The following is a 22,846-nucleotide window of genomic DNA, read 5'->3' on the forward strand; positions in this document are numbered from 1 at the left end:
CGGACCACGACAACTGGATTTACCCTCTCCCTTTCCAAGTTCCTCTTCAGCCGTCTTGAGATATTCCTTACCCAGGCACTGGGTAGGCAACACACCCTTCGGGATTCTCGTTCTTGGCTGCAGAGGATGCTATCTATCCCCTTAATTATAGAGTCCCCCATCGCTACCACATTACTATTCTGCTCTAATCCCCCCGCCCCCTCTCTTGGATAGTCTTCTGAGCCATGGTGCATTATCGCTGTCGTCCCTGCAGTCTTTCTCCTTGTCCTCGCATCATACATTGAGTAAATCGTACCTGTCAGACAGGACCAGTGTCTGCAGAACCTCCTTCTCAACCTCTCCTAAATCCCCACTACCTGGCTCTCTAACACTCAAACCCTCCCTTTCCTGAAACTGTGCTTTCCTCTGGGGTGTAACTGTATTCTGGATAAAACTGTCCAAAAATTCCTCCCCCTCCCTTGTGTGTCAGAGTGTCTCCAACTCACACTCCAGCTGAATGACTCTGAGCCGGAGATATTCGGGATGGAGACATCTCCTGCAGACATGTTCGCTCGGGACAGTCTCTCTGTCCAAAAACTCCCACATACCGCAGGCCAGACACATGACCTGCTCTGCCATATCTTAGCCTAGCCTTACTTTATTTATTCAATTAAAGTCTTTATTCAATGATTATTTATAGTTATATTAATTAGTTTAACTAGTTATGCTATATATTTAATCCAATACTTTATAGTTTCCTGGACCTAGTTTAAACTACTGTTCTAGGTTAGAGAGAAAAGAGAGAAAAAAAAACCTTAATACTTACCAACCAATCACCTACCTGCTGTCGTGTGATGTCACTCCTTGTTTTTTCTGGAAATCATCAAAGGTTCCGCCACTGATACCGCCTCCAATTAGGTCCTTCCCCCTTTTCTCTGAATTCCCACACTTTCCAAATTGCCAAATAAAACACTCCATTTAATCCTGCTCTGTGCTCTGCAGACCGGTTTACTTTCATACTACAGCAGCCCCACCCAAGTTACAAGTAATGACTCAGCGTCCCTGTTCCCGGTGATGAGCACCTATTCAAGACAAACACTTGCAGCTGACTGACAGTTATGAATGAAGAGAAAAAGTCAATTTTAATAAAAACATCAGCCTATCCATTCTATGATATTAACTCATGTTCGACAGCTAACCAATTTTATTTCTTTAGTGGTAAACTACACATTTATCTTGTTTCTTTTCCTTACAGAATAAGTTTTTGGACAATTACATCATTTACCTAAAGGAGCTTCCTGAGTGCATTTCTACACTTAACATCTGCAGCGGAGATTCGCTCAAACTTACAATGCATCATGAGGTTACAAGCACCTTACAACATTTGTGAAGATCAGATCATATAAAATATACAAGTGCTAATGCACAGCAATAATTTCATAAAAATCAGTCCAATTTTAACAGCAATTCCTAACACCTAAACACCTGGATAGTTTCTGAAAACATTGTGTTGCATTCACTAAAATATTGATATTTTAAAAGACTTTTCTCTTATTCAGAATTTTATCAAGTTCATTTGAAAGGAAAGGATTAATATTTTATTTTTAAAGGCATTATTCTATCAGATTTCAAATGATTTGGAGTGCAGGTGATTTTATTTTGAAGGTTTTTTGTGTTCCCTTGAAAGCTCATTGGTGTGGAACTGAGCTATACCACCCAGGAAGGTACTAGGTTTCTGTGTTGAGTTAGTTGATCTCGGTTGGGACATCATTAATAATTAATATAGCAATTAGCCTTTCTACCCTGAGGCGAGTGAGGGGGTCGGGGAAAATGAACAGGATTCCCCTTCCTGATCAATGTCGACTGATTCCTCCTGTGTAAACATCAGGCGAGGAAAAGATTAAGCTTGGCTGTGATGCCTCTCAAGTTGAACAGCCTGCCGACAAGTTACTGTCCGCGCTCACACTTGAAGAGTGGCCAGTTGGGAGAGGCACAAGAGGTCTGTCAAGGCCTATGGAACCATTTCCTGGCCAAACAGAGTGTCTTCAGGAAAGGAGAGCAAAAAATAAGGGAGGAGTTAGCTTTTGTTAAAAAAAGTGATCTTTTTCAAAAATGTTAATTTTTTATGGAATTTAGGGGCTTTAAACTTTAATTTTTTTTAAATTGTGTATTCAAAAAGAAAGTATGTTCCATTGTGAAGAGCAATTGTTTAATTCTCTCTTCTTTTCACTTTCTTTCTCTTATCTTCTAATGAGCACCAGAGAGGTTGTGAATGTTCATTGTTTCAGTTTGACAATCACCGTCTCTTCCCACAGGACAAACCTTTCGAGGCCAAGCCCGATCTGCTGACGCTGCTTGTTCAGCCTATTCATCGTATCCCAGAATACATTCTGCTTCTGCAGGCAAGATCACTTAGCACTCTCCCATCTGAGGTCGGGGAACCCGACAGGATTGCCCTGGGGGTCTCCAGGAATGAGAGATTAATCTCCTGGATACTGCTGTGAGCCACCCGGGAGGAAAACTCATTGGGTCAATAAAGAAAGTTAATTTTAATTCTCTTTGTTTATTGGTTTTAAAAATATTGGAGGTGGGATAAATGTCTGTTTGAGTGACAGTCAAGAGTCATCTTCATTATACTGGAGTAGATGGCTGTATTTGACACCAAGCCACATAAGGCTATATTAGGACAAATGACCAAAAGCTTGGTCAAAGAGGTAGGTTTCAAGGAGCATCTTAAAGGGGAGAGGTAGAGAGGCAGAAAGTTTTAGGGAGGGAATTCCAGAGCTTAACCAAGAAGTCCACTCACAGAAACAATCGGCTACTAGTGAGGCCCAATATTAATGTGACCATTGCTACATACGTTCATTATGTATCAGTGCAGTTACTTTTGCCATCCTAGACTGGGTGATGTGTAATGAGAAGGGACGAATTAGCAATCTTGTTGTGCGAGGCTCCCTGGGGAAGAGTGACCATAACATGGTAGAATTCTTTATTAAGATGGAGAGTGACAAAGTTAATTCAGAAACTAGGGTCCTAAACTTAAGGAAAGCTAACTTCGACGGCATGAGGCGCGAATTGGCTAGAATAAACTGGCAAATGATACTTAAAGGGTTGACGGTGGATTGGCAATGGCAAACATTTATAGATCACATGGATGAACTTCAACAGTTGTACATCCCTGTCTGGAGTAAAAATAAAACAGGGAAGGTGGCTCAACCGTGGCTAACAAGGGAAATTAAGGATAGTGTTAAATCCAAGGAAGAGGCATATAAATTGGCCAGAAAAAGCAGCAAACCTGAGAACTGGGAGAAATTTAGAATTCAGCAAAGGAGGACAAAAAGTTTAATTAGGAGGGGGAAAATAGAGCACGAGAGGAAGCTTGCCGGGAACATAAAAATTGACTGTAAAAGCTTCTATAGATATGTGAAGAGAAACAGATTAGTGAAGACAAACGTAGGTCCCTTGCAGTCGGACTCAGGTGAATTAATAATGGGGAACAAAGAAATGGCAGATCAATTGAACAAATACTTTGGTTCTGTCTTCACGAAGGAAGACACAAATAACCTTCCGGATGTACTAGGGGACAAAGGGTCTAGTGAGAAGGAGGAACTGAAGGATATCCTTATTAGGCAGGAAATTGTGTTGGGGAAATTGATGGGATTGAAGGGCGATAAGTCCCCGGGGCCTGATAGTCTGCATCCCAGAGTACTTAAGGAAGTGGCCCTAGAAATAGTGGATGCATTGGTGATCATTTTCCAACAGTCTATCGACTCTGGATCAGTTCCTATAGACTGGAGGGTAGCTAATGTAACACCACTTTTTTAAAAAGGAGGGAGAGAGAAAACGGGTAATTGGTTAGTCTGACATCAGTCATGGGGAAAATGTTGGAATCAATTATTAAGGATGAAATAGCAGCGCATTTGGAAAGCAGTGACAGGATCGGTCCAAGTCAGCATGGATTTGTGAAAGGGAAATCATGCTTGACAAATCTTCTGGAATTTTTTGAGGATGTAACTAGTAGAGTGGACAAGGGAGAACCAGTGGATGTGGTATATTTGGACTTTGAAAAGGCTTTTGACAAGGTCCCACATAAGAGATTGGTGTGAAAAATCAAAGCACATGGTATTGGGGGTAATGTACTGGCATGGATAGAGAATTGGTTGGCAGTCAGGAAGCAGAGAGTCGGGATAAACCGGTTCTTTTCGGAATGGGAGGCAGTGACTAGTGGAGTGCCGCAGGGCTCAGTGCTGGGACCCCAGCTCTTTACATTATACATTAATGATTTGGATGAAGGAATTGAGTGTAATATCTCCAAGTTTGCAGATGACACTAAACTGGGTGGTGGTGTGAGCTGTGAGGAGGATGTTAAGAGGCTGCAGGGTGACTTGGACAGGTTAGGTGAGTGGGCAAATGTATGGCAGATGCAGTATAATGTGGATAAATGTGAGGTTATCCACTTTGGGGGCAAAAACACGAAGGCAGAATATTATCTGAATGGTGGCAGATTAGGAAAAGGGGAGATGCAACGAGACCTGGGTGTCATGGTTCATCAATCATTGAAAGCTGGCATGCAGGTACAGCAGGCGGTGAAGGCGGCAAATGGCATGTTGACCTTCATAACTAGGGGATTTGAGTATAGGAGCAGGGAGGTCTTACTGCATTTGTACAGGGCCTTGGTGAGGCCTCACCTGGAATATTGTGTACAGTTTTGGTCTCCTAATCTGAGGAAGGACGTTCTTGCTATTGAGGGAGTGCAGCGAAGGTTCACCAGACTGATTCCAGGGATGGCTGGACTGACAAATGAGGAGAGACTGGATCAACTGGGCCTTTATACACTGGAGTTTAGAAGGATGAGAGGGGATCTATAGAAACGTATAAGATTCTGACGGGACGGGACAGGTTAGATGTGGGAAGAATGTTCCGATGTTGGGGAAGTCCAGAACCAGGGGTCACAGTATTAGGATAAGGGGTAGGACATTTAGGACTGAGATGAGGAGGAACTTCTTCACTTAGAGAGTTGTTAACCTGTGGAATTCCCTGCCGCAGAGAGTTGTTGATTCCAGTTCATTGGATATATTCAAGAGGGAATTAGATATGGCCTTTACGGCTAAAGGGATCAAGGGGTATGGAGAGAAAGCAGCAAAGGGGTACTGAGGGAATGATCAGCCATGATCTTATTGAATGGTGGTGCAGGCTCGAAGGGCTGAATGGCCTGCTCCTGCACCTATTTTCGATGTTTCTATGTTTCATAGAGGCATTGGGTCATCAAAAATCACCAGTAAAAATCAGACTTGATTGAAAATCTGGATTTCTGGTCAGAGAAATCAAGATCCAATTCTGCTGGTGACTGCTGTTTAAAATGAAGGTCCCTCATTTATTAACACAGTTCAGCACTCACCGAATTTATAAACGCTGGTTTTATTTTTATGGCTGCATCCAGTCAAGATCTCACTTTGCATTATACACATGCACCAGTTAGAACCACAGAGACATAAATAGAACCAAGACATTATAGCAGAGGTTGACCTGATCTCACATTTAAATGTATTTGCTGACTGAAGCTGCCCGAAGTCGCCACTGCCCCCGGTTGTTGTTAACCTTTAACAGTGCAATCAGCTGATGGAGATTCTGGGCAGCTTCAATCAGCTGTTTCCAACTGCGGGAGACAGTCGGGAAGTGCAGTCCGCCGCCTTTAGTCATCCCCGTGGCCTCCAGAACTGCTGCCACTGCTGCGAGCCTCATGTCTGTAAAGAACTCTTTAAAAATGTTGGTTACACTGGTCACCGCGTATAGTGGGCAAAGCACGGCGACACCAATGCACCGGCTATAATCGCCAGGGACTATTTCCCACCCGTCCATATTTTCCCACATTACGATAGTGACTGCACATCAAAAATTCTTAATTGGCAATGAAGCACTTTGGGAAGTCCTGAGGTTGTGAAAGGCGCTATACAAATATAAGTTGTTATATTCCCCAGAAGGCAGGCAGGCTCTCAGACTTGAGCTAATTCAACTCTTCAGTTGAGTGCCAGGCAGCACACAAGAGCAGCCTGCACTTACACCCCCTCCACATGGGGATGTGCCAGGCTTGTGCTCAGCCTTCTCCCATCAACAGCAAAAGCCAAGGTCTGATTGCAACTGGGTGGCACACAGCTTGTGTACAGCACAAAATCAGCCAAAGGGTTATTTACACGTTTTAGTGACATCCTAAACATATCAGAAAGATTTTATCGGGTTGCACTTTCTAATTAAACTGTGTAAGTGTTCGAAAAGAACACGTTTACAACTTCACTGGACAGTCTGTTTGGGGAAAGTCTCCCGCCTCAGTTACAACGGCGCCAACGTATAACGATTGGAGAGAATCTTCCCCATATTTAGCAATCTTTATAAAGATTACAAATTTTTTAGTTGTTTCTCCTGTAATTATTTTGTTTGCGTTGTAGAATATACTGAAGCACACGGAACTGGACCATCCTGATTATTACCTGCTGCCATTATGCACCCGGCGTTTCCAAATCTTTCTTTCTCGATACAGCCATCTACTCCAGCATAATGAACAATTGCTAAAACAAAACAGAAAAGACTTAAAAAGGTGAGTAACTCTAGCAGTAGACTCTTAGAGTCCCGGCAGAACATGAATTTCATATACCAGCCTTGACTAAAATTCAATCTCACCTGAACCTTGGTAATAACATAGGAATTGCTCGACGAGAAAAGCCCAAGGCCCATCTAGTTCACCTTCTACCATCCCGCTAATCGCATGATACAACGATAATTGTTGACTAATCACAGCCATCAATCACCATTAATTAGTCTACAACAGACCCGGACATGACACTGTGAAAACTTCATTGGGTGAGAGCTTCGTGGATATAAAGTCATCTGTTCCTTTTCAAACATTAATTTGACAACTGTCTGCTCATGGCATCACCAGTATTGTATTCACTTCTTTGTTTTCAAACATTGGAACTGGACCTCCAGACACCACCACCCCTTTTGATATTTTATTTTAGGCTGCATATAGTGATGCCACAAGTCCCGGCGAGGATGGAGATGATTGGGTAAATCCCCCGCCAATCACGCCTAGAGATCGCACTGTTGTCAGTGACTGGGATTGATTTTACGCACATCATTTGTATTGTGTAACTGTCATCCACTCACTGCATTTAGCTGGAGAAATAATCCTGCCTTTATCGGAAACTACTGTAGTTTCAGTCATGAATTCAGTTTGCTGTAATTTGTAGAGACTCTGTTTGAATAGACACTGTTTGCCGAGTAAATAGATACTGTTTGCTGAGCAAATAGACTCTGTTTGCTGAATAAATAGACTCTGTTTGAATAGACACTGTTTGCTGAGTAAATAGACTCTGTTTGAATAGACACTGTTTGCTGAGTAAATAGACTGTTTGAATATACACTGTTTGCTGAGTAAATAGACTGTTTGAATAGACATTGTTTGCTGAGTAAATAGACTGTTTGAATGGACACTGTTTGCTGAGTAAATAGACACTGTTTGCTGAGTAAATAGACTGTTTGAATAGACATTGTTTGCTGAGTAAATAGACTGTTTGAATAGACATTGTTTGCTGAGTAAATAGACTGTTTGAATGGACACTGTTTGTTGAGTAAATAGACACTGTTTGCTGAGTAAATAGACTTTGCTGAGTAAATAGACTCTGTTTGCTGAGTAAATAGATACTGTTTGCCAAGTAAATAGACTCTGTTCTCTGAGCAAATACATACTGTTTGATGAGTAAATAGATACTGTTTGCTGAGTAAGTGGTCTCTGTTTGCTGAGTAAATGGACTCTGTTTGCTGAGTAAATAGATACTGTTTGCTGAGTAAATAGACTCTTTTTGCGAGTAAATAGATACTGTTTGTTGAGTAAATAGGCTCTTTTTTGCTGAGTAAATAGATACTGTTTGCTGAGTAAATAGACTCTTTTTGCTGAGTAAATAGGTACTGTTTGCTGAGTAAATAGATACTGTTTGCTGAGTAAATAGATTCTATTTGCTGAGTAAATAGATACTGTTTGTGGAGTAAATAGATACTATTTGTGGAGTAAATAGACTCTTTTTACTGAGTAAATAGACTCTTTTTGCTGAGTAAATAGACTCTTTTTGCTGAGTAAATAGACTCTTTTTGCTGAGTAAATAGACTCTTTTTTACTGAGTAAATAGACTCTTTTTGCTGAGTAAATAAATACTGTTTGCTGAGTAAATAGATACTGTTTGTTGAGTAAAGAGACACTGCTGAGTAAATAGACTCTGTTTGCTGAGTAAGTGGTCTCTGTTTGCTGAGTAAATGGACTCTGTTTGCTGAGTAAATAGATACTGTTTGCTGAGTAAATAGACTCTTTTTTGCTGAGTAAATAGATACTGTTTGCTGAGTAAATAGACTCTTTTTGCTGAGTAAATAGATACTGTTTGCTGAGTAAATAGATACTGTTTGTTGAGTAAAGAGACACTGCTGAGTAAATAGACTCTGTTTGCTGAGTAAATAGATACTGTTTGCTGAGTAAATAGACTCTTTTTGCTGAGTAAATAGGTACTGTTTGCTGAGTAAATAGATACTGTTTGCTGAGTAAATAGACTCTATTTGCTGAGTAAATGGATTCTGTTTGCTGAGTAAATAGATTCTATTTGCTGAGTAAATAGATACTGTTTGTGGAGTAAATAGATACTGTTTGTGGAGTAAATAGACTCTTTTTGTTGAGTAAATAGACTCTTTTTGCTGAGTAAATAGACTCTTTTTGCTGAGTAAATAGACTCTTTTTGCTGAGTAAATAGACTCTTTTTGCTGAGTAAATAGACTCTTTTTTACTGAGTAAATAGACTCTTTTTGCTGAGTAAATAAATACTGTTTGCTGAGTAAATAGATACTGTTTGTTGAGTAAAGAGACACTGCTGAGTAAATAGATATGGTTTGCTGAGTAAATAGATACTGTTTGCTGAGTAAATAGACTCTGTTTGCTGAGTAAATAGACTCTGTTTGCCAAGTAAATAGATACTGTTTGCTGAGTAAATAGACTCTTTTTGCTGAGTAAATAGGTACTGTTTGCTGAGTAAATAGGTACTGTTTGCTGAGTAAATGGACTCTGTTTGCTGCAAATCCTGCTCCGCCTCCAACTCATTGGCTGACACAGTGGTATCAATACTCACTTCATATATTTTATGGTTTTTTATGTAGCTTTAGGAATAACACAATGGCATGAATAACTGCCTATTGCCTCCTACTAGAAAAAAATGTACCTATCAAATATGATGAGTCAGTGGACAGATAGACCAGAGAAAAGAAGCAAAGAAGTATTGCTGGCTTAGAGCAGGAGCATCTATCCCTCTCTGAAATTCTTCACACAAAAAAAAAATCAGACTTTCTCTGTTTCTCTGGGCATGTAGCGTACAAAAATAATTATCTTCAGTACTGCCTGCACTGCCTTTGCATTCATTTCTCTTCATTTGACTCGATAACGCAACTTGAATCTGTAATACAAAGAGACATCTCTGCTTAAAATAGATATATTTTCACTCCAAAAAAAGTGAGTTGTAAACTAGGATATTTAGACTTTGATAAACAAGCAAAGAGAAAAAGAAAGAACTTGCTTTCAAATAGCATCTTTTATGGCCTCAGGAAGTCCCAAGGCACTTTACAGTCAATGAAGTACTTTTGAAGTGCAGTCAATATTGCAATTCATGGGTGACAATCAGTCACTTGATGAGGAAAAACTCCACAATTCACGAGTTCCACAGTCATGAGCAAAGATGTCAAGTGACTTTTAGTAAACAGCGGGGGAAAAAAGCCTCTGACCATTATGATTTAAAAATAAACTGAGGCCAGGAAAGCAGCAGCTGCCTTTAATACTATCTGCATTTTGAGGGAGGAAGGGATTAAGGGAAGAGGAATCAGTCATTTGTGGGCAGGTGTGACCCTTGACCCCTATCAGAAAGACAACATCTACAAGGGTTTTGACAGTCTTTAATGTGAGTGTAGAAACATCTAGAAATAGTGAATCCTCCGGTTATCATGATACTGGGAACATTTAGATGTTGTTAATTGACACCAGAATGCTTTACCGAATATACAGAAAGCGATCACATTCTTCGTTTGTTATTGTGAATCATTACTCGGCTGGAGAATTACATGGGATGTACGGCACAGAAACGGGCCATTCGGCCCAACCAGTCCATGCCGGCGTTTACGCTCCACTCGAGCCTCCTCCCGTCTTTCCTCATCTAACTCTATCAGCATAACCCTCGATTCCCTTCTCCCTCATACGCTTGTCCAGCCTCCCCTTAAATAATCTACTACTGTCACAGAACAAATACCTGTAAACAATCTTTTCTTGTGACAAAATTCTTATCCTTACTTTTCTTTGTAGCGAACATGGTTCACCGGATCTTTTGAAAAAAACGAATTTCAATAAGTTGTGATTTTTAGGCACATTAATAAATATTCTCCTCGCTGCTTAAAATAGATATATTTTCACTCCAAAAACACTATGTGAGTTGTAAACTAGGATATTTAGGCTTTGATAAACAAACAAAGAGAAAAAGAAAGAACTTGCTTTCAAATAGCATCTTTTATGGCCTCAAGATGTCCCAAGATGCTTTACAGCCAATGAGGTACTTTTGGAGTGTAATCACTGTTGCAGTGTAAGAAATGCAGCAGCCAATTTGCGCACAGCAAGCTCCCACAAACAGCAATTAAATAAATTTCCCGATTATTTGTTTTTACTGGTGTTGGTTGAGGGATAAATTTTGGCCAGGACACCGGGGAGAGATCTCCATGTTCACCTAAGAGGGCAGATGTAACCTCGGTTTAATGTCTCATCCAAAAGATGGCACCTCCAACAGTGCATAGAAACATAGAAAATAGGTGCAGGAGTAGGCCATTCAGCCCTTCGAGCCTGCACCACCATTCAATAAGATCATGGCTGATCATTCCCTCAGTACCCCTTTCCTGCTTTCTCTCCATACACCTTGGTCCCCTTAGCCGTAAGGGCCATATCTAACTCCCTCCTAAATATATCCAATGAACTGGCATCAACAACTCTCTGCGGCAGGGAATTCCACAGGTTAACAACTCTCTGAGTGAAGAAGTTTCTCCTCATCTCAGTCCTAAATGGCCTACCCCTTATCCTAAGACTATGTCCCCTGGTTCTGGACTTCCCCAACACGGGAAAATTCTTCCCGCATCTAACCTGTCCAATCCCGTCAGAATCTTATACATTTCTATGAGATCCCCTCTCATCCTTCTAAACGCCAGTGAATAAAGGCCCAGTTGATCCAGTCTCTCCTCATATGACAGTCCAACCATCCCTGGAATCAGTCTGGTGTACCTTCGCTGCACTCCCTCAATAGCAAGAACATCCTTCCTCAGATTAGGAGACCAGAACTGAACACAATATTCCAGGTTAGGCCTCACTAAGGCCCTGTACAACTGCAGTAAGACCTCCCTACTCCTATACTCAAATCCCCTAGCTATGAAGGCCAACATACCATTTGCCTTCTTCACTGCCTGCTGTACCTGCATGCCAACTTTCAATGACTGATGAACCATGACACCCAGGTCTCGTTGCACCTTCCCTTTTCCTAATCTGCCGCCATTCAGATAATATTCTGCCTTCGTGTTTTTGCCCCCAAAATGAATAACCTCACATTTATCCACATTATACTGCATCTGCCATGCATTTGCCCACTCACCTAACCTGTCCAAGTCACCCTGCAGCCTCTTAGCGTCCTCCTCACAGCTCACACCGCCACCCAGTTTAGTGTTATCTGCAAACTTGGAGATATTACACTCAATTCCTTCATCCAAATCGTTAATGTATATTGTAAAGAGCTGTGGTCCCAGCACTGAGCCTGCGGCACTCCACTAGTCACTGCCTGCCATCCTGAAAAGGACCCATTTATCCCGACTCTCTGCTTCCTGTCTGCGAACCAGTTCTCTATCCACATCAGTACATTACCCCCAATACCATGCACTTTGATTTTGCACACCAATCTCTTGTGCGGGACCTTGTCAAAAGCCCTTTGCAAGTCCAAATACACCACATCCACTGGTTTTCCTTTGTCCACTCTGCTAGTTACATCCTCAAAAAATTCCAGAAGATTCGTCAAGCATGATTTCCCTTTCACAAATCCATGCTGACTTGGACCAATCCTATCACTGCTTTCCAAATGCGCTGCTATTTCATCCTTAATGATTGATTCCAACATTTTCCCCACTACTGATGTTAGGCTAACCAGTCTATAATTATCCATTTTCTCTCTCCCTCCTTTTTTAAAAAGTGGTGTTACATTAGCTACCCTCCAGTCCATAGGAACTGATCCAGAGTCGATAGGCTGTTGGAAAATGATCACCAATGCATCCACTATTTCTAGGGCCACTTCCTTAAGTACTCTGAAATGCAGACTATCAGGCCCCGGGGATTTATCTGCCTTCAATACCATCAATTTCCCTAACACAATTTCCCGCCTAATAAGGATATCCTTCAGTTCCTCGTTCTCACTAGACCCACTGTCCCCAGTACATTCGGAAGATTATTGGTATCTTCCTTCGTGAAGACAGAACCGAAGTATTTGTTCAATTGGTCTGCCATTTCTTTGTTCCCCATTATAAATTCACCTGAATCCGACTGCAAGGGACCTACATTTGTCTTCACTAATCTTTTTCTCTTCTCCTATTTATAGAAGCTTTTGCAGTCAGTTTTGATGTTCCCTGCAAGCTTCCTCTCGTACGCTATTTTCCCCTTCTTAATTAAACCCTTAGTCCTCCTCTGTAGAATTCTAAATTTCTCCGAGTCCTCAGGTTTGTTGCTTTTTCGAGCCAATTTATATGCCTCTTGGTTTTAACACTAACCTTAATTTCCCTTGTTAGCCGCGGTTGAGCCACCTTCCCCGTTTTATTTTTACTCCAGACAGGGATGTACAATTACTGAAGTTCATCCATGTGATTTTTAAATGTTTGCCGTTGCTTATCCACCGTCAACCCTTTAAGTATCCTTTGCCAGTCTATTCCAGCCAATTCACGCCTCATACCGTCGAAGTTACTTTTCCTTAAGTTCCCGAATTAACTGTGTCACTCTCCATCTTAATAAAGAATTCTACCATATTATGGTCACTCTTCCCCACGGGGCCTCGCACAACAAGATCCCTTCTCATTACACATCACCCAGTCTAGGATGGCCAGTCCTCCAGTTGGTTCCTCGATATATTGGTCTAGAAAACCATCCCTAATACACTCCAGGAAATCCTCCTCCACTGCATTGCTACCAGTTTGGTTAGCCCAACCAATATGTAGATTAAAGTCACGCATGATAACTGCTGTATCTTTATTGCACACATCCCTTATTTCTTGTTTGATGCTGTCCCCAACCTCACTACTACTGTTTGATGGTCTGTACACAACTCCCACTAGCGTTTTCTGCCCTTTGGTATTCTGCAGCTCCACCCATACCGATTCCACATCATCCAGGCTAATGTCGCTCCTTACTATTGCATTAATTTCCTCTTTAACCAGCAATGCCACCCCACCTCCTTTTCCTCTCTGCCTATCCTTCCTAAATGTTGAATATCCTTGGATGTTGAGTTCCCAGCCTTGGTCACCCTAGAGCCAAGTCTCCGTGATGCCAATTACATCAGCACTCCCTCAGTACTGCACTGGAGTGTCAGATTGTGTATTCAAGGCTCTGAAGTGGGACTTGAACCCACAACCTTCTGACTCAGAGACAAGAGTGTTACCATTGAGCCACAGCTGACACTTAGATTTAAAAAACATTTTAGAAAGTAAAAGTCCCTTGCAACAATAACCATAAATATCATTCTTCTCTTACCAGATTATCTTAGTTCACTATCAATCCCAAAATACTCCTCTGTTAGCATTTCAGATAAATCACTGCACGCAAGGACAAAACATAATGATGTTACAGAATACATTAATCAGAAATAAATTTGTGCCTCAGATTTCTCGCAGATCGAGCTCTTAATGGAGCCAGAGCCATGCACTTGGCACCTTCACACAGGGAGGATGAGAAATAGAACCTGCTCATGTGGGCTATCTTCCACAGAGTGGATACAGAGCAGCATGGGAGTGGAAAAACTCGAACACACCACCGACTGCCCAGTGTAGAGATAGCGCCCCCACTAACTGCCCAATCAATGTGGAGGTAACACCCCACTAACTGTCCAATCAATGTAGAGATAACACTCCCACCAACTGTCCAATCAGTGTAGAGATAACACCCCCACTAACTGCCCAATCAGTGTAGAGATAGCGCCCCCACTAACTGCCCAATCAGTGTAGAGATAGAGCCCCCACTAACTGTCCAATCAGTTTAGTGGTGGCACCTCCACCATCCAGAGGAGGTTACCCAAAATGGCAGCAGCCAGAGTGCCAGCATAGACAGGCGGTAAGAGATCAGATGCCATTCTCTAACCACTAATACCCCACTTACACCAGGCGGAGGCCCGTAAATTTGCCCCCCATAAGTGGTGATTTTAAAAAAATGTACTTTTAGTTTTTAGTATACTAATGACGAGAACATTAGTAATAATATCTATGCACTATTTTAGCAGAATAGCACAAGGTAAAAGTCCTAGTTACAATGATGGAGTTAAAGTAGAAAACCAATTAACGTTGTTGATTTGTTTTAATTTGAGGTGCGTGGTCCCACAGGTACAGCAGAGCAAGCTGAAAGGGTTGGAGCAGATTCAATGTCTGAAATCAGATGAATGGGAATTCACACCCAGAAGATACCAGAGACTTGATAATCTGGACTCTCGCCCACTTTACACCAGTGACCTTGAGCTGGAACCTAAATCAGCACCAGTGAAAAGTTTCTCAGAGGCTGAATACCAAGCTTTCTGTGAGGATACCAACTTGAACAATGCACGGTCCATCCCAAGTCACGCAAATCACAGCTCGTACAACGCAGATCCCATCTGTTCTCTAGAGAACTACGTAATGAACTTTGCTCCAGATTACCAAGATTTTCTGTACAGAGGCTCGGGAGGGAGGATAGGTTACCAGGAGCAGGAAGCTCCAATTCACCATGAAAATGAGGAATCCATCAAAAATGCCTCTTTGTTAGATCAGTGCTCAGTCAGATCTTCTGATTCTAGCTTGGATGTACATTTCATGAAAATGTTAAACTACATTCCTGCAAGAGAGTCCGAAATAACAGATTACTCTTTGCAGCTCACATCCTGTCACTCTGGCAGTCACGATGACCTCGACAACATGTACCGGCACCATTGTTGTGAAGCAGGACATGGTATTTTTTTTAATGAAACACAATCAGAGAATTATTCCAGTGTCGATTACACAAGCGAACCTATTGAAAATCAGAAAATTCCAGTCTCCTTAATGTTATGTAACACTGGAAGCCCATCATGGAATACTAACGTAGCTGATCCATCTCAGGTGAAATTATCAAGGACAAAAAGCTCCCAGAGGGCAATCTCTTCATCACCCAGATCTAAAGATTACAGCAACCAAACTTCAGACGTGTGGATGGAATCAGAAAATGTAATTTATCTGTCTTATATATCTAATTTAGAGCATCATGTGGTTTCAACCTCATAACAATGAGGTATGGAATAAGTCATGTGTTTCACACAAGACCAATCAGGTTGCTATATAGGTACCTGACTGCTTGAAAGCATTGCTAGCAGCTAATTGGAGAAATGGATCATATGATTTTGACAGGTTGATTGGTAGATTGAGAAACAACTTCATCACATGGTATCTATAGACCAATCAGACGTTACCACCTTTAATGCAGTAGAATATCCCATGGTGCTGCACAGGAGTGTTAGCAAACAAAATTTGGAGAAGCGTCGAGATCTCGGAGGGTTGTAGGGCCGGAGTTACAGAGGAAGAGGGAGCAGTGACACCATGATGGATTTAAAAGCAATGACGAGACCTCTTCAAATACTTAACCCTTTTAATAGTACTAGCTGATCTCCTGTGGCATTGCTCGTGGAGAACTAGCGGATACATTCTGGGAAGGGAAGGGGCGCACATCTTGAGTGAAATCATTTGGAAAGAGACAATGGTGCAAATATTTTTTGATTGGAGAGACAGCACTGAAGAGATGGTTCATCATAACACCTGGCAGCATGGGAAGGAGTCCTGAGATCTTGTAGTAATTTATGGGTATGGCAACACTGGTAATAGCGAGTTTGGAATCTAGAATCTGCCAGAACTGGGAAGGGGTCTTGGGTTTGGGAGTGCTACAGAAACGGGTGCAAGGTCTGGCAGCACTGGTTAGAGTGGGCACGGTCTGATTGTACTGGTTAGGGTGGGCACAGTCTCATTGTACTGGTTAGAGTGGGCACGGTCTGATTGTACTGGTTAGGGTGGGCACGGTCTGATTGTACTGGTTAGGGTGGGCACTGTCTGATTGCACTGGTTAGGGTGGGCAAGGTCTGGCAGCACTGGTTAGGGTGGGCAAGGTCTGGCAGCACTGGTTAGAGTGGGCACAGTCTGATTGTACTGGTTAGAGTGGGCACTGTCTGATTGCACTGGTTAGGGTGGGCAAGGTCTGGCAGCACTGGTTAGGGTGGGCAAGGTCTGGCAGCACTGGTTAGAGTGGGCACAGTCTGATTGTACTGGTTAGAGTGGGCACTGTCTGATTGTACTGGTTAGAGTGGGCACTGTCTGATTGTACTGGTTAGGGTGGGCACTGTCTGATTGTACTGGTTAGGGTGGGCACGGTCTGATTGCACTGGTTAGAGTGGGCACTGTCTGATTGTACTGGTTAGAGTGGGCACTGTCTGATTGTACTGGTTAGGGTGGGCACAGTCTGATTGTACTGGTTAGGGTGGGCACAGTCTGATTGTACTGGTTAGAGTGGGCACAGTCTGATTGTACTGGTTAGGGTGGGCACGATCTGATTGTAATGGTTAGGGTGGGCACTGTCTGATTGTACTGGTTAGGGTGGGCACAGTCTGATTGTACTGGTTAGAGTGGGCACTGTCTGATTGTACTGGTTAGGGTGGGCACAGTCTGATTGTACTGGTTAGAGTGGGCACTGTCTGATTGTACTGGTTAGGGTTGGCACTGTCTGATTGTACTGGTTAGAGTGGGCACTGTCTGATTGTACTGGTTAGAGTGGGCACGTTCTGATTGTACTGGTTAGAGTGGGCACTGTCTGATTGTACTGGTTAGAGTGGGCACAGTCTGATTGTACTGGTTAGAGTGGGCACAGTCTGATTGTACAGGTTAGGGTGGAGTGGGCACAGTCTGATTGTACTGGTTAGAGTGGGCACAGTCTGATTGTACTGGTTAGAGTGGGCACTGTCTGATTGTACTGGTTAGAGTGGGCACAGTCTGATTGTACAGGTTAGGGTGGAGTGGGCACAGTCTGATTGCACTGGTTAGAGTGGGCACAGTCTGATTGCACTGGTTAGAGTGGGCACTGTCTGATTGTACTGGTTAGAGTGGGCACTGTCTGATTGTACTGGTTAGGGTAGGCACAGTCTGATTGTACTGGTTAGAGTGGGCACTGTCTGATTGCACTGGTTAGAGTGGGCACTGTCTGATTGCACTGGTTAGAGTGGGCACTGTCTGATTGTACTGGTTAGAGTGGGCACGGTCTGATTGTACTGGTTAGAGTGGGCACAGTCTGATTGTACTGGTTAGAGTGGGCAAGGTCTGATTGCACTGGGGAAGATGGCACAAGGTTTGGCAGCACCAGGGTGGGGCATGATGGTATTGAAGAGGCCCCAGGATGTGGTAGCAGAAGGACTTCTGGAGACTGTCAACAATAGGGAGAGGAGGCAGTTTCAGAGGAGGGATGTGCAGTGGAGATGGCCACAGCAGCAAGAGGTGCAATGCAAGTGGCCAATTTTTGGAAGATTGAAATGGCTTCTTATGGAGTAGTAAGAATATAGCCCTTTAAAACTCTGGTGTTCTCTGTTAACGAAGCAGGGAGATGTGAAACTCTGCCATTACAGCACCACCACTGGTAGAAGTCTGTAAGTACAGTGTGACAAGTTTACATTGGTATTTCCATTTTTAAAAATGTGTTCTCAGGATGTGGTCGGTGCGGGCAATGTCATATTTTATTGTCTATCCCTAGTCGCCCTGAAATAACACTAATGAGCCTTCTCCTTCAGCTGCTGCAGATTTTAAAAGTCTTATACAGATATTATAATCCTGTGCTCTGCTGTAATGGAATGCAGATACAGTGGTGTAGCCGTTGGATTAGTGTCACTGAGGTTAGGAGTTCCAATCCGAAATTGAATTTAATACACTCTGGGCTGGCACTAGGAAAAAATGACCATGAAAGCAGCCAAATTGTTGTGGTTCACGACTGAGTCACGAATGTCCTCCAGCAAAGGGAAGCTGCTTCTCCTCCCCAGTCCACTGTACATGACTCTGGTCCTAAAGTACATGGTTGACATTTAATGTCCTCAGGGAAACTATGGATCGATTATAAATGGTACTGTGCCAGAGTTGCCCACATCCCAAAAACAAATAAAAAGCTCCACAGTACATCTGAGAAAATGGAGTCAATTTGATATTCAAATCTAAACAACTGAAACAAATACTTAAAACTCAAAATTTTTTTGTCCAATTTTGATATTTTACTTAATCCACTGAGGGGGACCAGACTCCACTGACATCATTGTAACAAAATAAGGCAAGATTCCTAGTAACATGGAGATCCACCATAAATAGTCCATTCTCCCCCTCACCCTACCCAGCTCGAAGCACCGCAGCACTAACAGTGAATATAAATAGCAGCTAACACCAGATACCATTTTTTAGCCTTAGTTTTTGTGTTGTTGGCCTATGTGGATATTTCTCAAGCCTGGAACCAAACCAGAATATTAAACATCTAATCTCACGATTTCAACAACCGCACGTGCCCAATCTGGGGCAATTAGGAATGAAACCTAGAAGCACTTTTTCACTCAAAGGGCAGTGGAAATCTGGAACTCTCTTTCCCCAAAAGGGTGTGGATGCTGCTGGGGTCAATTAAAATGTACAAGACTGTTAGATAGATTTTTGTTGGGCGAGGGTATCGAGGGACATGGATCAGAGGCAGGTAAATGGGCCGAGGCAAAAATCAGCCATGATCTCATTGAATGGTGGAGCAGGCTCGAGGGGCTAAATGGCCTCCTCCTGTTCCTATGTCCCCAATCTTGTTCCCTTTTGCTGCCAGTGCTCTGAAATTTTACAATGTAAAGCTAGGCAGGTTCCAAAGTGCCAGCAGCTTCAAGTCGCAGAGATTCTTCAAACAGAAGCGCAACATGAATGGGGGATGTCCTGACTATCGGGGTAACATTATACCAGGTGATTCACAAAGTGCCACCTCGCTGCAGCAGGCTATGAACTTTAGTTTAAAACCCTTTATTTTAGGTTACATAGAACTGCACAAGTTCTGTTTATTTAAAGTTGAATGGTGAAAGTGCAGTTTTAATTTTATTACAGAAGTATAATTTCCTTTTCAGAAAAGCATATAAAAGCATGGAGAAAAGAGATGGATATTTCATTCATTGCAAACATAAATGAAGGGGTATTCCTACCTTTATGATTACACAATTTTAAGTAACGACTTCTCTTCACTACAAACTAGTCTTCTTAAACCCCTCTCCCCTGCCTTTATGTCTCATTACGCCCGTGAAGCGTCTTGGGACTTTTTAGTATGTTAAAGGTGCTATATAAATCCAAGTTGTTGTTGATATGAGCAAGTGAAGGATACATATTTACATTAACTAATTATTTTCATGTTAATAGTCTAGATAGCGTTTGATAGTTACTTGTACGCTATTTGCAATTACAACCTGAAATTCAAATTCACAACTTGTAGATCTGAATAGTCGTACAGTAGATAGAACCTCAACACAGTGCAAGAGAGTGATGCTCTTTTGTGCATCCGATATACTTTATACCAAGGGATGGAAATTGGTTATGGGCCATTTTTGGGTCCCTAACAATGCGCCCCAACCTGGAACTCGAGGCCAGCGTGAAATTAGGCATTGGGCCCTAGGTCAATAATGTAAGCGCACTCACTGCCTGTCGCTCCTCCAGAGGTAGCTCCCCTAGTTAAAGCACATGGATTTCAGACCCCTTGCCTGAGGGCCGCTGCTGACAAAGCAAGTCCCGGGGAAGACGACAATGGGAGGGGGGCCAATCATGGGTTGGTAGCAGCACTCGAGTGTGGTGGAGCTGGGAGGAGCTCATGCACCTTGTGGAATAGATCCTGATCTCCGTACAGTACCTGACCAATGACTCAGCTCAGCTCAATATTTGGAAAACTATGGACACAAACTCACACTATGCCACTCCATGGCATAGCATGTTACTGTGGGGTGGGAGTTTTACAACATGGTACAGTAACAAAGGCATTTACTTATAGTTTCAGGATAATTCTGCCATGGCCATAATATTGGACGAGGCAGGTAAACTCTACAATAAGGAAGAAAATAAGCAGACTGCTTTAAGTGAACAAAGCAAAAAACAAGACCAAAAAGGAGGCTTCAGAAATTCCTTCCGGAAGTTATTCAGGAAGAAGTAAGGAAAATTATAAACTGAGTTTCTCAAACCTTAGAGAAAATATATTCACAATATTATAGTTAGAATTATTTCAGTGTTCAATATCTACTCATATTACTCAATTTGCAAATGTATCAGGTTTTTATTGTTGTCATGGAGTGACCTAGCTCTGTCGAGCCCGTGTGGTGGCTGGTGTGCAACGGCCACCCCACGTTAAAAAAATCCACGCACAGACATCTTCAGTATGTAGTTCAGGATCTGGAATATTAGGTCCTTCATTGAAACACCTGTGAATTCATCCCTTTTTGGTGTGGAAGCAAGTCATCCTCGATATGAGGAACTGTCTAAGAAGGTAGCATTCCCTACCTGGAATCAGGTGGTGAAGGGATCAAACCCTGTTCCAGACAGTCCCAGTGAGTGGAGACTGGAGCTCTGGCTTGGAATTCTGAGTTGACATCCAGCGGGATACTCACGTCTGGTGGGTGTGGGTGTGGACGTGGGTGCCCCCCGCTCCCCCTCCCCATTGTATGGGTTGTGGGAGCTGATAAAACCCTACTGCCATATAGGACTAACCACCCTATGGCCTTATATAAAGATGTTTACGGCCATGGGAGGAGTGTTCACATCACAGCCTGTCAAACTGTTACAGCCTGAAAATCCTTCTACATATGTCACACTGTTCTCTTGGTGAAGATACAAAAAAAATATTAGATGTCATTAGCACAGAATATGCTAGTAAGATTAGATTACTTCTGGACTTCCTTCTTTGAGTGTACTTCAACCTTCATGTATAGCTGAATAAACCTTGTCCAAAGTGGGACATGGTCAACTGTCTTAGCACCACAAAGCAGCCAGAGGTATATAGTCAATCAGAGCCTATGCCTTATAAAAGATTTCATTTTGATATTGTTTTGAAGAGATAGCAGACACACCAACTTGCGGCAAGCTGTGCTACAAACAGGAAGATTCAAGTACTCCCAAGACAAAAGGGGGGACAGAAAGCAGCATGTGGAAGCTGAGGAAGAAAGTTAGAGTACCTACATTTGATAGTCTTCCTTATCCTTTTGACTGTAGTTCAATCTTTATAAATAAAACAAATTATGTGAAAACAGCAAAGAAATGGAGGTGGGCACCAGTATGACATAATTTGGAGACCAGCTTGGCGTATGGACACACCACAAGTGCATGTTGTCGAGTAGTCAGATCAGGACACCAATGATTTTGGAAAGGGTATCGAGTGCTCCAAGATCCCAAGAGAAACCCTTTGCATAGTGGCTCATGACATGGTTATGGCATTATCTGAATGAATTCCAACTTATTGATAAATCATGACCAGTTGTGGAAATAACACAACTTGCATAATAATATTCATCTCACTAAATGTTATCTAGTTATTGCTTTAATCTAATGTATCATTAAATAAAGCAAATTATTCAGATGCCAGATGTCCTTTGCCTATTCCTATATCCCTGTTTTTAATATTTAGAGATGTGTACAGAAATGCTGGCTTTCTAATACTGGATTGTATCTTCCAGGTCAAATCAAAGTTTGGAGAGCAAGCAGAAATCTGATGGTAACCCTACACAGGATGCTACAATGACAGAAAACCAAGAATTCAAAGAGAGGGCTGCTCATGTGAACAGTATTGACCGTGGCACCGCTGTTTAAACTTACATTTTTGAACTATCTCGATGAAAGTTTCCAGAAAACCACGGCAATTCATTGGTAGCGGCAATTAAGTTGCTTTATTTTGCAGATGCTTTCCTCATTATTCAAACATAGCAATTTGAATTGAATAGACTTTTGCTTTTGTTTTGTAAGAAACTTGATCCGTTTCATATAGGTCAGTGAGAATCACCCATTATATTTACAAGTTTCAAACACAATGAGAACGTTTTTCATCTGAACATAATTTTGTACATATATATATATATATGAGCGAACAAATTTAGATTTATATAGCGCCTTTCACAACCTTAGGATGTCCCAAAGTACAATTAAGTATCTTTGAAGTGTATTTACTGTTGTAATGTAGGAAATGCAGCAGCCAATTTGCACACAGCAAGGTTCCACAAACAGCATGATGTAGTCCTTACTACTAGGGGGATCAAGGGGTATGGCGAGAAAGCAGGAATGGGGTACTGAAGTTGCATGAACTCATTGAATGGCGGTGCAGGCTCGAAGGGCCGAATGGCCTACTCCTGCATCTATTTTCTATATTTTCTATGTAATGACCAAGTAATCTGTTCTTTTTAAATGATGTTGGTTGAGGCTTAATTATTGGCTAGGGCACTGGGGCGAACTCTCCTGTTCTTCTTTGAATAATGCCATGGAATCTTTTACAGCCACCTGTATACAC

The 22,846-nt window shown here is 42.2% G+C and overlaps 1 protein-coding gene across 1 annotated transcript in view; it reads left to right on the forward strand.

The window, feature by feature from the left end:
- arhgef33 (Rho guanine nucleotide exchange factor (GEF) 33) overlaps positions 1-22,256 on the forward strand; it is a 66,812-nt gene extending 44,556 nt beyond the window's left edge. The window contains exons 8-13 of the mRNA XM_070891036.1: positions 1,235-1,342; positions 2,295-2,381; positions 6,423-6,571; positions 14,640-15,507; positions 20,351-20,505; positions 22,023-22,256. Of these exons, the coding sequence (XP_070747137.1) occupies positions 1,235-1,342; positions 2,295-2,381; positions 6,423-6,571; positions 14,640-15,507; positions 20,351-20,505; positions 22,023-22,155 (1,500 nt within the window). The 3' untranslated portion in view covers positions 22,156-22,256. The remainder of the gene's footprint in view (positions 1-1,234; positions 1,343-2,294; positions 2,382-6,422; positions 6,572-14,639; positions 15,508-20,350; positions 20,506-22,022) is intronic.
- The last annotated feature ends 590 nt before the right edge of the window (positions 22,257-22,846 follow it).

This window comes from Pristiophorus japonicus, chromosome 9 (genome assembly GCF_044704955.1).
Source record: "Pristiophorus japonicus isolate sPriJap1 chromosome 9, sPriJap1.hap1, whole genome shotgun sequence".
NCBI classification, from domain to species: domain Eukaryota; kingdom Metazoa; phylum Chordata; class Chondrichthyes; family Pristiophoridae; genus Pristiophorus; species Pristiophorus japonicus.